The 16,316-nt window shown below is 47.7% G+C and overlaps 2 protein-coding genes and 1 long non-coding RNA gene across 5 annotated transcripts in view; 2 read left to right on the top strand and 1 right to left on the bottom strand.

Annotated features, from left to right (window-relative positions):
- LOC131720977 (uncharacterized) overlaps window positions 1-943 on the top strand; it is a 68,118-nt gene extending 67,175 nt beyond the window's left edge. Inside the window, exon 5 of the long non-coding RNA XR_009319792.1 lies at window positions 149-943. This is a non-coding gene — a long non-coding RNA (uncharacterized LOC131720977). The remainder of the gene's footprint in view (window positions 1-148) is intronic.
- The window catches only part of LOC117394605 (zinc finger protein 704-like), a 111,778-nt gene that overhangs the window by 59,420 nt on the left and 36,042 nt on the right, over window positions 1-16,316 (bottom strand). For both annotated transcript variants that reach the window (XM_033992938.3, XM_059013571.1), the window contains exon 3: window positions 4,126-4,229. In XM_033992938.3, the coding sequence (XP_033848829.2) occupies window positions 4,126-4,229 (104 nt within the window). The remainder of the gene's footprint in view (window positions 1-4,125; window positions 4,230-16,316) is intronic.
- Window positions 9,409-15,816, top strand: LOC131720964 (uncharacterized). Of its 2 annotated transcripts, none has more exons than XR_009319791.1 (2): window positions 9,409-15,050; window positions 15,206-15,816. XR_009319791.1 is itself a non-coding variant. In XM_059013553.1 (2 exons), the coding sequence occupies exon 2, from the start codon at window positions 10,434-10,436 to the stop codon at window positions 14,964-14,966; it is 4,533 nt and encodes a 1,510-aa protein (XP_058869536.1). In that variant the 5' UTR covers window positions 9,409-9,853; window positions 10,009-10,433; the 3' UTR covers window positions 14,967-15,816. The 2 variants fall into 2 exon arrangements, 1 of the variants encoding a protein (XP_058869536.1); XM_059013553.1 differs by having other exon boundaries at window positions 9,409-9,853; window positions 10,009-15,816.

Genomic DNA, 16,316 nt, shown 5'->3' with positions numbered 1-16,316 from the left:
CAACACTAGTCGGCGTAATTTCCCCAGAAATTATGATGCTGCTGACTCGTATACTTTGGTGAGTGGTTGTTTATTTACAATATTTACAATGCTCAAGGCTCAGCCCTGTACAGGCTCTTAACTATCTCACTTTTTAATCCCTCTCTAGGTTAGGCAGTCGAGGGGTTCTCCTTTGTTGGAGACCCTGGCAAGTGGTTCACAGTATTGTCCCTCTGGAAGTCTGAGGTATGACAGGTAAGCAGGTCGGTGCTCCCCCTCCAGGACAGTGGAGGCTCAGGTGAGTTGGGCTATTGTCTTGTTACAGGACAATGGGACAACGCAGGTAAGTCGGGGAACTCCAGGAAACAACGGTAGTACAGGCAGGCCTGGTGAGTGACCCCTCCTCCAGGAAACAACGATTGCACAGGTAAGTGGGGAAGTGTCTCCCTCTCCTGGAAGACAATGGTAGTACAGGTAGGTCAGGTAAGGGACACCTCCTCCAGGAAACAACGGTTGCACAGGTAAGTTGTAATTAAGCTTCCCACTCCAGGAAACAGTGGAAGCACTGGTAAGTTAGGTTATTGTATCCCTCTCCTGGAAGACAATGGTAGCACAGGTAAGTTGTAGTTAAGCCTCCCACTCCAGGAAACAGTGGAAGCACCGGTAAGTTGGGGTATTGTATCCCTCTCCTGGAAGACAATGGTAGCACAGGTAAGTTGTAGTTAAGCCTCCCACTCCAGGAAACAGTGGAAGCACCGGTAAGTTGGGGTATTGTCTCCCTCTCCAGGAAGACAATGGTAGCACAGGTAAGTTGTAGTAAAGCCTCCCACTCCAGGAAACAGTGGAGGCACAGGTAAGTGGCAAACTGTCTCCCTCTCCAGGAAACAGAGGTACTGCAACTGGTTTGGTCGACAGACTCCCGCTAATGAACAGCTGAAGAAATCCCGGGTGGGGGATGGGCGAAATAGGCCACAACAAACAAACTCCAGTTCGTCTTGGTAGTGTGGCTTAACAGCGCTAGTACTACCACTACAAACACACTCAGCACAGTCTTTGAATTCAAACCTGTATGTCTTTGATTATTTGTGCAATAAACAATTATTTTCTTTCTCATGTATTCTTGGTTTTGTTTACTTTTTCTGCCAGTCGTTTCGGCAAACCCTTACACAACAGTCCACCCACAGTGATTATACTCATTCACTGTCACAACAAACACAGGCAACATCTGCAAAAATAAACTGTCTTAACATTCAAAACTACTGTACCTTTTCTTTTATTATTCGTGTTGCACAGAGACGTGCTGCAAGCCCACAGAACAGTGATTTTCTTTGTACGGACCCACGGAACAACCAGGAACTGTCTCCTGCTCTGTCTTCCTGCTTTTAAACTACCCCGCCCCGCCCTCTATAATCACGGCGCTGGTGCTTCTGGGACCTGTAGTTTTTCCCCTTTGTCGGCCATTCCTTAAAGGGCCCTGGCCCTTTCTCTCACTATATATATATATATATATATATATATATATATGGATTTCCCGTTTGTGGCACCGATCCCAGAACAGTAGAGTTAATATAACAATGTATTGGAATGTGATCCTGTAACACATGTAAGCTGTGTGTGTGTGTTTTTTTTTTATTATTGGTTTTGTTCTGTGAACAGGCTGGCTGTAGGGGTGACGTCAGGCCAGAAAGAGACACACAGACAGGCAGTACTGGTGAGTGAAACTGAGACGCTGCGGCGCTCAGTGTTTTATTACACACACAGAAAAACAAAACAGAACACGGGACTTGCGGCCAAAATAAATAGACAAACAAAATAGACAGTGGACGAACACTAAACAAGTATCGTGCGAGTCCTCTCGCACGAGTAGCATTTGTTATTTACTATTTACTTTTTATTTTCTCCTCTTTCTTGCCCGTTCTCCACTCTCAAACACACAACCCTGAGTGAGTAAAACGTGCATCCATATACTGTATACTGTTGTGCCGGGATTCAATTACCAATTAATTATTCACTTGAATCCCAGCACGTGAACTAATTTGTGCAATCCCATGCTCACATACTTTATCTGCACGTGAAGTGATTAAGCATACCCGTGCCTAAATACAACTATATATTTTAAATCACTCATGCTACACAGACCCATTTATATCCCGTGCACCAATACCTATACACCAACATTAACACACCACACGCAACACATAACACATAACACACACATGGGCGGGGCACACTGCCACAGTTCCCATTGGGCTTATTTTTTTAAGATTCTATTAACTTTTTAGTATTACATGCAGGACAGCTACTATAAGATCATTACCTTTCTTAAAAATGTGAATCTACCGGTTAAATCAACAAGGCTAGTTAGGCTAACCAATCAAAAATTGTAATCAAGTGACAGCCCTAATTTCAATATATACTTTGGGTGTGTACGTGTTTTTTTTTTATTTATTTTTTTTACTTTGTAGTTAACCACCCAGCTGCCCATTTATTTTGGCAATTTCCAAGTTAAAATGATCTCTTTTTGCAGATTTTTCATTCTTAGCCCTCAAATAAGCAATTTGGACAGTTTTCAAAACAATTTTTGCTATATATTTTTGAAATACACATGTTTTGTATTGTGATTATGATCAACGGAAATACAGTATTTCAATAGAACTTAAATAACAACAATGTGTTTACAATTGTAGCATTATAATATAGATCACAATTTTTTTTCCAATGGCAGCATTATATAAGTATAAATAACAATTGTTTACAATGCCAGCATTTTAATAACATAATAATTAGGGCTTTTGTTTTTCGGGTTTTATTAATTGTATTTTTCGGTGCTTATTTTTAGCTATTTTTGAGTTTTATGTAAATCGTTTTTTTTGGGGGCTTTCGTTTTTGATATACTGTATGAAATTAGTGTTTTCGGTTACTTTCCAAAATGCTTGACCGTTTTATTTTTTTTTTGGTGTCAAAATATGTATAGTAACTCGACAGTACTTGCACACTTAAGTTGTACCTTCTTTCCTTTACTGTCTTCCACAACGAAATCCCAATGGTCACGGGCACATTCTTCTGGGGTTTTTGTGTGTAGGCATTTCTGTACATTTCGTCACAATTCTGTTTTAAATCCTCCGTATCATAACTGTAATACAGCTTTAAATCCCGCTAACAAGCCTCCATCCTGATTGTAATCTTGTTTTAAATCTCGCAAGCGGAGTCTCCAATAGAAATATAGGAATGTGCTGTCACTCAGTAGTTGGGCGGGTTTAAAGTATTGAGAACAAATCAATGATAGATACAAGTCAGGAAGGTGGGACGTTGCCCAGCAGCACTGGGAAATGTATTTATTATTATTTTTGTAGTAGGTTTTATTTTTTTAAATGTGAAAAGGGTAAAGTCAACGTGAATAGATTAATCATTTCCACAGTCTTTACAGTGTTTTCTGGTGTTTATTGGCTATCCACCGATTTAATTTTTTTTGTATCGGGGGTGTTTTATCGGGTTTTATCGGTTAAAACCGAAAATCAGAAGCCCTAAATATAATTATAACTTATGCAGGCATATCGCTTTTTAGAAATTATTTTTTATGTGATAGATTTCAAAGCAGACGCACTTCAAACTAGCTCACGGGAGTGACAAATTTGGACTTGCATACTCTGCACATGGAAATCGCGTGATAAGCAGCTGGGTGGGTAAGTCTTTACGATGTTAAAACATTATTTGCTTATTTAGGGATTCTTTGATTGGAAAATACTAAATCAGGGCTGTCAGTATACATCAGAATGTAATATAAAGAGTGTGTGTATGTAGATATGGTTTAAACATTTAAACGCCGACGCCTGCATAGCATTTAAAAATTCATAAAAATATACCTACACAGTATGGTATGTAAATTAGCCAAATACTGTGCACATAATATTAATGTGTTCTCTGTTAGTAAATGGGACACTAAATTTAGATTTATAGCGCACGTTAGGCTCACTACTTTAGGTGCGCTCTAACTCCAAATTTAGTGCCCTTTCGTAAATGAGGCCCTATATATGTAACACTAGCCACATTGAAAACTTGCCCATCAACCAATAATATTCACCAACATTGTATAACTGGCGGCCCTAACTATAGCACACAATAGGTCAAGATTAATTTAATTCTTACCATTAACTTTGATAGGGGGGCTGCGGACCAGTGGACTGGTTGACAGACTTGTCAGAACCATGGCTGCCGTCACTTTATCCATATCCACTTCTTCTGACAATTTCCTGAAACACAGTAAGAGAAACCAGTGTACATTAACACAAACAGAACCAATTTAACAGACTGTGTTTGTGATTTACTCATCTATAACTTTAAACAACCCTAAAATCTGAACTTTTTTTTTTTTATAAATTTAGTCGTTGCCAATTATTTTTATTATTTTCACCCCAATTTGGAAATGGCCAATTATTTTTAGGCTCAGCTCACCGCTACCATCCCTGCGCTGACTCAGGAGGGCGAAGACGAACACACGCTGTCCTCCGAAGCGTATGCCGTCAGACGACCGCTTTTTTTCACACTGCGGACTCACCATGCAGCCACCCAAGAGCTACAACGTCGGAGGACAACGCAGCTCTCGGGCAGCTTACAGGCAAGCCCGCAGGCGCCCGGTCAGACTACAGGGGGCGCTGGTGCACGGTGAGTCGAGGAAACCCTGGCCAACTTAACCCTCCCTCCCCCCGGGCGGCGCTCGGCCAATTGAGCGCCGCCCCCTGGAAGCTACCGTCCTAGGTCGGCAAAGGAATAGCCTGGACTCGAACTCGTGACGTCCAGACTATAGAGCGCATCCTGCACTCTACGGGGAGCGCCTTTACTGGACGCGCCACTCGGGAGCCCCTAAAATCTGAACAGAACTAAAGGCATGTTTTATTCCAGCAGACAAAATTATGGCTGCACACTGAATCAGTCAGACCATCAAACATTTTTAGCCAAGGATAATAATAATAATAATAATAATAATAATAATAATAATAATAATAATAATAATTACATTAGAACCTCATTCATCTGCGACTTCAATTATCCGTGGCTCCCTGACGAGTTTTATCTTGTACATTATTGGCAATGTAGACTTACCGTCCGCGGTGCACTCGCACAAACACACATAACTACGCATGCATGCTGAAACCTGTGGAGTTGATGCGAAGACAGCAGCGCTACAAATGGGAGGATTCATTTCTTGGTATGAACAGCAGAAGGATGCTGATTCTGTAAAATGTGTTTTCCTGAGGCAGTTACTTAGTGAATCCCAGCAAACATATTTTGCCTCACTGAAAAAAAAGACTATGATGGACTGTGACAGAAACAGATTCTTGTAGGTAAATCTCCCTCCCGACCCGTGAGAGTGCTAAGTAACAGGAACCCTGGACTGGTTGGCCTGACAGTTCATTCCCAGGGTTAAAAGGAAGTCCGTCATCTAGAAAGGGGGTGGAGTTTCGGTGCACTAACTCATCTACCCGGAATGGAAATGATGTGGCAGCCACGGATTGGAGAAGCGGCTGCAATCGTTTACCAAGGGGTCATGAGTGACGGGGCATCACTACACCTGTGTCACGATATTAATTGTATTAGCACCACGAGCACTGCAGCACGCACTCAGGACTGGTGACCGTGTTTGTATATTGTGTTTGTAACTGGACTGTGTTTATTATTTGGGAATGCAAACCCTTTCTTTTGAACAGTGCAATACACATTGCTGGGTATTGCCTGGGATTATTGTTTGAGGTCACCAGACCTGGATTACAACATTAACCCTTTGAGTAATATGAACGTACCGGTGCTATCTGGTTCCCAGGGCGTACGAACATACCAGTACGTTCTGCAACTTTAAACTTGAATTACTGAGCCTACACAACCACTGATCAAATAATATTGTAACAGTAGGTTTCTGTAACACATTTTACTGGTCTCTTGCGCCCTCTGCCAGATATTGACTGAATTACATATAATAAACCAATTCACAAAAATGTCACCAGTGTTTGTAAACTAGCCAAAAAAGCTCAGTGAGAAAGAGGTATTAGTAATAATACTGAATTCAGATTCCAATTTAAATACATACAATTCTTCCACTGAATCAGATGTGAGCGAGTGTGTCAGTGAAGACATAAGCGAAGAATATTTATCATCATCATCAAGTGACAGCGAAGAGGAGGCGCCAAGCTCTGTGCGTTGCTCCATGCTTCAAGGAGTATCATACACTGAAGCATTAGACTCTCTGTGGTTGAGCAGCTGTTGAGTGGCGTGTGTGGTGACGTCATGGACCAGGAAGTACCAGAAACAAAACAATGGATGGGCGGGTGAAGCTGAACGCTACTGCGCTCAGCGTATTTATTAAATAATAAAACAAAACAAAAGATTTAAACAAACAACAAAACAAAAGGGCACGTTGGCCAAACAAATAAACAAACAAATAAGCGAGCACGGACAGCTGCAGGTTCTTATATTCTGGCCGAGGGGTTAACTAGCTGTTAATTATCTTATTACCCCTTGGCCACAGTCTGCACGAGTTTAGTAAGGATGCGTGACTGTCAGCTAGTTAAATAATCAGCAGCTGATCAGCCACGCATCCTCACGAAGTTTTTAAATTATAAAAACAACAACAAATACGTGGCGCTTTGATCTGCGCCGCAAACAAAAATACAAATAATAATAAATATATATATATAGGGACGGGACAATCCGCCACACATGCCCCCCCTTGTGCACAGCACACATGGCCTTTTCGGCCACCTCCCCCCTTAGTCCCCAAAGTCCCGGCTAGCAGTCCCAGCCCTGGAACAGGGCAGCAATGGGCCAAAGGTGGTGGCCACGGTGGAATGTGCTACTCCCACCCAAACAGCTGTAGCGTCGGGGTGGACTGCGCACAGGCCAGCTCCTCTGGCCAAGGAAATTTTGGGGGTAATCTCCTGACCTCCCCCCCCTTCTTTGTGGCCAGCAGCTCCCCTTCATGGGGCTCCAGCCACAGTATTTCCTGCCGCATGGCAGGACTGGTAGTGACCCCAGGCGAAGCAGGACCCTCGGGAGGCGACGGCAGCAGCAGCGGACCTTCGGGAGGCGACGGCAGCAGCAGCAGCGGACCCTCGGGAGGCGACGGCAGCAGCGGACCCTCGGGAGGCGATGGCAGCAGCAGCGGACCCTCAGGAGGCGACCTCGGGAGGGGAGCCCCTGGCCATGGAGGCGGCAGCGGGAGCTCCACTTCTCCCTCGTACTCTGTAACTGGTGGCTCTCCAGACGTTGCGGAGCAACAGGCAGCCCCAAGCGATGCGGCGCCACAGGCAGCCCCAGGCGATGCGGAGCCACAGGCAGCCCCAGACGATGCGGAGCCACAGGCAATCCCAGGCGATGCGGAGCCATGGGCAGCCCCATGCGATGCATGGCAGGCATCCTTGGGCGGTGCGAGGCAGGCATTCTTGGGCGGTGTGAGGCAGGCATCCTTGGGCGGTGCGAGGCAGTCATCCTTGGGCAGAGCGAGGCAGGGCAGGAGTAGTCCTTACCATGATGGTTGAGGTGGAACCAGTAGGTATTCACCCTCTGCTGGTGGAGGTGGAAATGGAACCAGCAGGTATTCACTCTCTGCTGGTGGAGGTGGGAGGGGCAAGCAGTCTTCCCACGGTGGTGGAGACGGAATCAGCAGGTATTCACCCTCTGCTGGTGGAGGTGGGAGTGGTAAGCTGTCCTCCCATGGCGCTTGAGATGGAACTATCAGGCATTCACCCTCTGCTGGTGGAGGTGGAGATGGAGGTGGCAGAGACAGAGGCAGCTCCCGCTGCTCTGCTCCTGGCGGTGGAGGTGGCGGAGGCAGAGGCAGCTCCCGCTGCTCTGCTCCTGGAGGCCTAGGTTCTGGACCTATGGGCTCCCCCCTTCTGGGTGCTGGATGCACGGGCTCCCCCCTTCTGGGCGCTGGATGCACGGGCTCCCCCCTTCTGGACGTTGGATGCACGGGCTCCCCCCTTCTGGACGCTGGATGCACGGGCTCCCCCCTTCTGGGCGCTGGATGCATGGGCTCCCCCCTCCTGGCCGCTGGATGCTCGCGCTCCCCCCTTCTGGGCGCTGCATGCTCGCGCTCCCCCTCTTCGTATTGCGTGGGGCATATGGCCAACGTGTGCCCATATGCCCCACAGCCAGGGCATAACTCCGTCACGAGATTTATAACATAAACCTCCCAGCCATCATCCCCGACCTACTCCTGCTGTTGCTGCGGTTGCTGTTGCTGCTGCAGCATACCTCTCCCCCTTCTGGGCGCTGGACACAACGGGACTTCGGGCTCATCCCTTTCCTCATCTGTGTCCCGGTCGACCTCTGGGCAGCTTTCCTCCTCATGCCGAAATCGATGGCAGTACGTACACCACTCCTCCTCCTCCATGGAGTCCTCTCTTTGTACCCACCATGCGAGATCCCATGGCCGGAGCTTAGGGTCCATCCTCTGGCTTCCACTGTCCCTCTGTTGTGGGGGCTGGCCGTTCCTCTCTCTTCCCCTTTTTCTTCCCATTATTTAATTTTTTTATTTATTTTTTTTTTTTCCTCCAAACAAAAAAACACTATTTTTGGAAAAAAAAGAACAAAAAAAACGCGCTTTGCTGTTCCTGGCCCGGCTCCTGGAGGCGTTGTTTGTCCCACGCAGGACACCATATGTGGTCGAGCAGCTGTTGAGTGGCGTGTGTGGTGACGACACGGACCAGGAAGTACCAGAAACAAAACAATGGATGGGCGGGTGAAGCTGAACGCTACTGCGCTCAGTGTATTTATTAAATAATAAAACAAAATAAAAGATTTAAACAAACAACAAAACAAAAGGGCACGTTGGTCAAACAAATAAACAAACAAATAAGCATGCTGGTTTTAGCATTAGCACGATACATAGCAGTTGTTTTTAAATGTAGTTTCTCTCTCCTCGCTCTCTCCGCTCCCCGTACTCTCCGCTGTACACTCTCCCCCGAGCACGGAGTCTGCACGAGTTTAGTAAGGATGCATGACTGTCAGCTAGTTAAATAATCAGTAGCTGATCAGCCATGCATCCTCACAAGGTTTTTAAATTATAAAAATAACAACAAATACGCAGCGCTTTGACCTGCGCCGCGAACAAAAATACAAATAATAATAATTAATAATGTTTATTGTTTATTGCCTACATGTTAGTTTTTAGTCAAAACCTTTCCCTATGACTAAATAAATAAATATATTTATTTGTTTTATTTATTTACGGTAAAAATTATTTGTTTGTATTTCGTCAGTATTCATTACATACATACAAACATATAGCTTTCAGCTTGTTTGTACGCTGTACTCGTAATAATTAAGTGCATGCAGAAGACAGAAAAAAAAAACTTCCGTGGGACCGGCAGTGCATTTTAGAACTCACTACTCAAAGGGTTAAAACCTTTCTAATTGGATTATCACTGTCTTTTCTTTGATTAAGCACCGCATCATTTCTGCACCTGTACCTTATTAACCACTTTGCCATATGGACTTTCTCAAGGTTCAAAAGAATGACTTGCAACAGTCAATTGTTTAAAAAAGCTGTTATGAAAAAAAACTTCTGTTGGTACGTATTTTGTTGAAATGTAAGAAAAGTTAAAACTACACAGCAGGCTTGTTTATTTAGTTTTAAAGTAAAACAATAACTAAATGTGACAAAGAGAGAGTGAACTCTTGTTTTAGATCTCCCTTCCGACCGGTGAGGACGCTGGGGAGGAGGAGCAGACAGAGCCGCGGTGCGCAACGTCACAGACCCGGTCGGGAAGCGCGGTGGCAATCGCGCATTGGCTGACGGCGGTTGCCCTCGCTGACCAATGGGGACGAGACGGGGCGTACAAAAGGGGGCGTGGCCCAGGGTTCTGTTCCTTCTGGCAAGGTACAGTGTGTGTGAGAGAGAGAGAGAGAGGGCGAGCGAGAGCGCATTTTTACTGCAGTGTATACGAGCAGGGGAATAAATAAACGGAATCAGGAGAGTTCTTATTGTGTGTTTGAATATACCTGCTAATCCCTTCACCCTTTGTCTGTCCATAGAGCACTGACGGGACGCTCCGGGAATACTTTGGAGGAGCGCGGACCCGGAAGTGCCGGACTGTGTGCAGTAATTCATCTCGGGGGGAGTGAGGAAGGACGGACTGTGTTTTTGTTTGATTGTCCTTGCGTTTTGGTTTCATTTTCATTTGGGACTGCAACCCCTTTCTTTCCCTTTGTTTGTCGGGTTACACATTGTTGTGTATCCCGGCGCTGTTATTGTTATTATTATTATTATTATTATTATTATTATTATTATTGTTGTTTGACCGGGTTACACATTGCTGTGTATCCCGGCGTTATTATTGTTGGATTTTTCCCGTGTTGTGGATTAAAAACCCGGAGTTTTACCAACAAACCTGGACTGGTCTAGCGATCTTTTACACCACACCCTCAGCCAACCTGTCACACGTGGCGTCAGAAGCGGGATGGATCCAGCCAGTTTTGCGGCGGTGTTGGAGGCTTTGGACAGCCGAAGGGAGGTTGAGGAACGGAGGAGGGAGGAGCGATACACGGCCCTTATCGAGAGGGTCGGGATGGGGATGACGTCAGCAGCAACAACGGGCCCCGTGATGGTTGCCCCGAAGGCCCGGGCCCAGAAAATGACGGTGGAGGATGACCCCGAAGCCTACCTTGTGGCATTCGAGCGGCTGGCCACCACCGCAGCCTGGCCCCGGGAGTACTGGGCGAGCCAACTGGGCCCTTGCTTGATTGGGGAGGCGCAAGCCGCATATCGGGCTATGACTGATGAAGACGCGGCCCAGTACGACTTGGTGAAGCAGGCTATCCTCCGCCGTCTGAACATCACGGGGGAGACCCACCGGGTCAGATTCAGGGAGTTCCGGCGGCCACCAAACACACGACCCAGGGTGGTGGCCCAACGGCTATGCGACCACATGGCGCAATGGCTAAACCCCAGCCAGAAAACTGGGGTTCAGATGGGGGAAGCCATTGTCATGGAACAGTTTTGCCATGTGGTCGGAGGCGAAACGCAGGCCTGGATACGCCGGCACAACCCCACCACCCTGGACCAGGCCGTAGCTCTGGCCGAGAACTTCGAGGACTCCCTCATGTCCGCCCAGACCACCTTGCTGAACTACCCCTCCTCCTCCGTTACTAAGGGACCACCACCAAACCCCCCCGGACCAAGACCTGCCAGACCACCGGCCCCGTCGGGCCATCCAAGCTCCTTACCATGGAGGCAGAGGTTGGCTCCCAGCTGGGGTAGAATGGTTTCCCCCGCCCCGCTGTCATACCAGCAGCGGGACAAGTATGTACCGCCCTTGCCCTCTGCCCCACCAGTCTGTTTTAGGTGCCAGCAGCCGGGACACATCGCCAGATACTGCCCGGCCGCCATGGAGTGCGACGTGGCTGCGTGTCATCTGGTATCAGAGACAGGTAAGGAATGGGGAAATGGTCGGGAGGGCCCGTGTGTTGTTGATGTTGTGCTGGGGAAGGTGAAAACCCACGCGTTAGTGGACACCGGGTGTGAGCAGACTTTGATTCGGACAGCTCTCCTTGGCGGTATGTCGTGGCAGCCACGAGGTCAGGTGGCGATCTCCTGTATCCATGGAGATACGGCGACATACCCCACCCTAAAAGTATATCTGTCGGTAGGACCGATAAAGCGCCACCTAGTAGTGGGGGTGGCCGAAAAGTTGCCACACCCAATCATTCTGGGCCGAGACTGGCCGCGATACAAGGATTTAGTAAAAATATCGGCAGCCTCGACCACACGTGTAGGCACGGCAGACCCCCGGGAAAAGGAAGTAATTGGCACCATGTTCCCTTTCCATGCAGAACTGTTTTCTCCACTTTTTCGTCCTAGGAAAACGCACAAGGAGAGACGGAGGGAAAAGTGGGAGGGCGCATCGATCCGACACGGTTGGGGCCTGGCGGGGGAAGGTTGTGATGGTCCCAAACGCCAATCGAAGGGGGTGGGCACCCAGTGTGACCGGACGGGCGAGGTTACTGGACCCTTGAGGGTAGAGACTGCTCCAGCCCCTGTCAATATCCCGGACGTGTGGGCCTCAAGCGCGGACCTAGTGTGGGAGCAGAACAACGATCCCACACTGGTGCACGCTTGGGAACAGGTTCGGTCTATTGAGGGTAAGGATGTTGACGGCATCGGGACGCTGGTATATCCCCATTTTGTGGTGGAGGGGCACTTACTGTATAGGGTAAACCCAGCCCCGGGCACAGGACAGCCTGTCAAACAGTTGATGGTTCCCCCGTCTTGTCGACCAGAGGTCATGAGGCTGGCGCATGACGTCCCCTTTGCAGGACACCTTGGTGTTGACAAGACGAGGGACCGGATACTGGCTCGATTTTATTGGGCCGGACTCTACACCGAAGTGGCGAAATATGTAGCTACCTGCCCGGAATGCCAGAGAGTAGCACCGGGTCGAGTGCGCCCCGCCCCTTTGGTCCCACTGCCTATTGTCTCCACTCCCTTCGAACGCGTTGCAATGGACATAGTTGGGCCAGTGCTGCCTTCTGATTCCGGGTACACGCACATATTAGTGATGGTGGATTATGCGACGCGGTACCCGGAAGCAGTTCCTTTGCAGTCCACTAGTGCCACTGCAATTGCGAAAGAATTAAGTCAGATTATGGCTAGAGTAGGGATCCCAAAAGAAATATTAACTGATCACGGAACAAACTTTTTGTCCAAAACGCTACAGCAGGTGTATAAAATTCTAAAAATACGTCCCATCAGGACGTCCGTTTATCATCCCCAAACGGATGGTCTGGTGGAACGTTTTAACCAAACATTGAAGCACATGTTGAGACGGTTTGTGAGTCAGGAGCAAAAACATTGGGCTACTCTTCTTCCTTACCTACTCTTCGCAGTGAGAGAGGTGCCTCAGAGCTCAACGGGATTTTCCCCCTTTGAGCTGTTATATGGCCGGCAGCCACGGGGCATCCTCGATCTGTTGAGAGAAGGGTGGGAAGAACATAAAAGCTCCTCTAAAAATGTAGTGCAGCATGTGCTCCTACTGCGGGATCGCCTTGATTTAATCGGTCGGTTGGCTCAAGACAACCTTAGATCGGCTCAACATCGGCAACAGCAGCATTACAATACTAATGCACGAATTCGAACTTTTCGGCCAGGAGATAAGGTAATGCTGCTTCTTCCGTCGTTGGAGTCAAAGCTGTGTGCTAAATGGCAGGGGCCATATGAAGTGATACGGGCAGTAGGATTAGTGAATTACGAAATTAGACAGCCTGATCGCCGAAATAAAACGGAAATTTACCATGTCAACTTATTAAAGCCCTGGAAGGCAAGGGAGGTCTTATTCATAGCCCCAGGCGAGATGGAGGATGACTTAGGACCCTGCATAGAGGCCCCTAGCCCCAGCCAGATTTCAATGGGGGAACAGTTACTTCCGGATCAGCAGGTGGAATTGCGTAAGTTGATTGGGAAATTTGGGGATGTGTTTTCTGACGTGCCCGGCAGAACTAACCTTACTGAATATGCTGTTATTACTCTGCCAGGGGTCACTGTTCGGGAGAGGCCCTACCGGATCCCAGAAAGCCGGCGGAGTGGCGTCCAGAACGAGGTGAGGGCGATGCTTGAACTTGGGGTCATTGAGCCTTCCAGAAGCGAGTGGTGCAGTCCCATTGTTATAGTGGCTAAGAAGGACGGCACTAATCGCTTCTGTGTGGACTTTCGAAAGGTCAATGCTATCGCCAAGTTCGATGCCTACCCCATGCCTCGGATCGACGAACTCCTCGACCGACTGGGAACGGCCAGGTTTATCTCAACTCTGGACCTGACGAAGGGATATTGGCAGATCCCTTTGACCCGCAATTCCTGTGAAAAAACGGCATTTTCAACTCCGGATGGGCTGTTCCATTTTAAAACCATGCCGTTTGGGCTACATGGTGCGCCCGCCGCCTTTCAGAGACTGATGGACGAGGTGTTACATCCCCATCGTGAGTATGCAGCAGCGTATATTGACGATGTGGTTATATATAGCTCCACCTGGAGAGAGCATGTAATTCGACTTACAGCCGTCCTTCAGTCTCTAAGGGCGGCCCGGCTGACAGCCAACCTAAGGAAATGTGCGTTTGCTAAATTAGAGACCCAGTACCTAGGATTTATCATGGGAAATGGACGGGTGAAACCCGTGGCCACCAAAGTCCAGGCTTTGGTGGACGCGGCGGTCCCCAAAACCAAGTCCCAGGTGAGGTCACTATTGGGATTGGCTGGTTATTACCGCCGCTTTATCCCCGAGTATGCCACCGTGGTCAATCCCCTGGTAGACCTCACTAAAAAGTGTGCACCAAATTTAGTTAAGTGGTCAGCAGAGTGTCAGGGAGCGTTTGAGACCATTAAACAAAAACTGTGCCAGGCTCCTGCGCTAATATCACCAGATTTTAGCAAGAGATTCTTCCTCCATACCGACGCGTCAGAGGTTGGTTTGGGGGCGGTCTTGTCTCAGCGAGTTAACGGGGTGGAGCACCCGATTCTTTACATTAGTAAGAAAATGCTTCCTCGGGAGCGCAATTACTCGGTGGTAGAGAAAGAGTGCCTAGCCATTAAATGGGCCACCCACTCCCTCAGATATTACTTGCTGGGACATTCATTTGATCTGGTCACGGACCACGCCCCACTCAGATGGTTAAGCACTATGAAGGATAGCAATGCCCGAATAACTCGGTGGTATTTGGCATTGCAGCCTTATATGTATCATATGGTACATCGTGCAGGGAAAGATCACCAAAATGCGGATTATTTTTCCCGGGAGGGGGGAGTAATGGGAATGGTAGATTTGGCCGAGTGTTCCTTCGGCTCCACTCTGAGCGGTGGGATATGTGACAAAGAGAGAGTGAACTCTTGTTTTAGATCTCCCTTCCGACCGGTGAGGACGCTGGGGAGGAGGAGCAGACAGAGCCGCGGTGCGCAACGTCACAGACCCGGTCGGGAAGCGCGGTGGCAATCGCGCATTGGCTGACGGCGGTTGCCCTCGCTGACCAATGGGGACGAGACGGGGCGTACAAAAGGGGGCGTGGCCCAGGGTTCTGTTCCTTCTGGCAAGGTACAGTGTGTGTGAGAGAGAGAGAGAGAGGGCGAGCGAGAGCGCATTTTTACTGCAGTGTATACGAGCAGGGGAATAAATAAACGGAATCAGGAGAGTTCTTATTGTGTGTTTGAATATACCTGCTAATCCCTTCACCCTTTGTCTGTCCATAGAGCACTGACGGGACGCTCCGGGAATACTTTGGAGGAGCGCGGACCCGGAAGTGCCGGACTGTGTGCAGTAATTCATCTCGGGGGGAGTGAGGAAGGACGGACTGTGTTTTTGTTTGATTGTCCTTGCGTTTTGGTTTCATTTTCATTTGGGACTGCAATCCCTTTCTTTCCCTTTGTTTGTCGGGTTACACATTGTTGTGTATCCCGGCGCTGTTATTGTTATTATTATTATTATTATTATTATTATTATTATTATTATTGTTGTTTGACCGGGTTACACATTGCTGTGTATCCCGGCGTTATTATTGTTGGATTTTTCCCGTGTTGTGGATTAAAAACCCGGAGTTTTACCAACAAACCTGGACTGGTCTAGCGATCTTTTACACCACACCCTCAGCCAACCTGTCACACTAAAATAATGTTATTTTTTGTTTGAAATCCCAGTAAACTAGCAATACTTAGCTACCATTATTTCATATTAATGCATGGAATAAAATAGCAATAATACATTGTGATATTTCTAGATGCTAGACACACGACTGAGAGGTAGATGTACTTAAGTGTTGCGTCTGTCGCAATGGGAGAAGTGGATGTGGATGCGACAGCGTGGGAGAAGTACAAGTGAACAAGTACAACACAGTTAGAAGCAGTAAGGAGAAATTACATCTTTAAATTACATCTTGAACTGCTTTAATCAGAAAAAACTGTAGTTTAAAGTCTAACAGCTGCGTGTCTCTTTCTGATAACGAGTTGAAACTCGGAGCAGCTGATTCAAATTCGCTGCCGTTCTGAGACACGGGGGGAAGGGCGGAGCCAGCAGCAAACAGCAAACAAACAAAAGGCAGCCAAGTGTTCACTGCGGCAGCGTGTGGATACGACAGCATGGGAGAAGTACAAGTGGACAAGAACAGCGCAGTTAGAAGCAGTTGGAAAGCAGGTTGACAGCTGCAGAAGCTAAACTAAACTTCCAAAAAAAAAAAAAAAAAAATTAACATGGTCTTCAAACCAGTAATCTGTGACACCTGCATGATGTGGGAAATCAGAGAAAACTCAACAGAGCTCAACCAAGTGTGTGTAAAGTACTGCAAAACAAATTCAGAGAGCTGGAAGG

Source organism: Acipenser ruthenus, chromosome 3 (assembly GCF_902713425.1).
Source record: "Acipenser ruthenus chromosome 3, fAciRut3.2 maternal haplotype, whole genome shotgun sequence".
Taxonomy (NCBI): Eukaryota; Metazoa; Chordata; class Actinopteri; order Acipenseriformes; family Acipenseridae; genus Acipenser; species Acipenser ruthenus.
The sequence above is the reverse complement of the archived record's forward strand: the minus strand, read 5'-3'. Positions and strand labels throughout refer to the sequence as shown.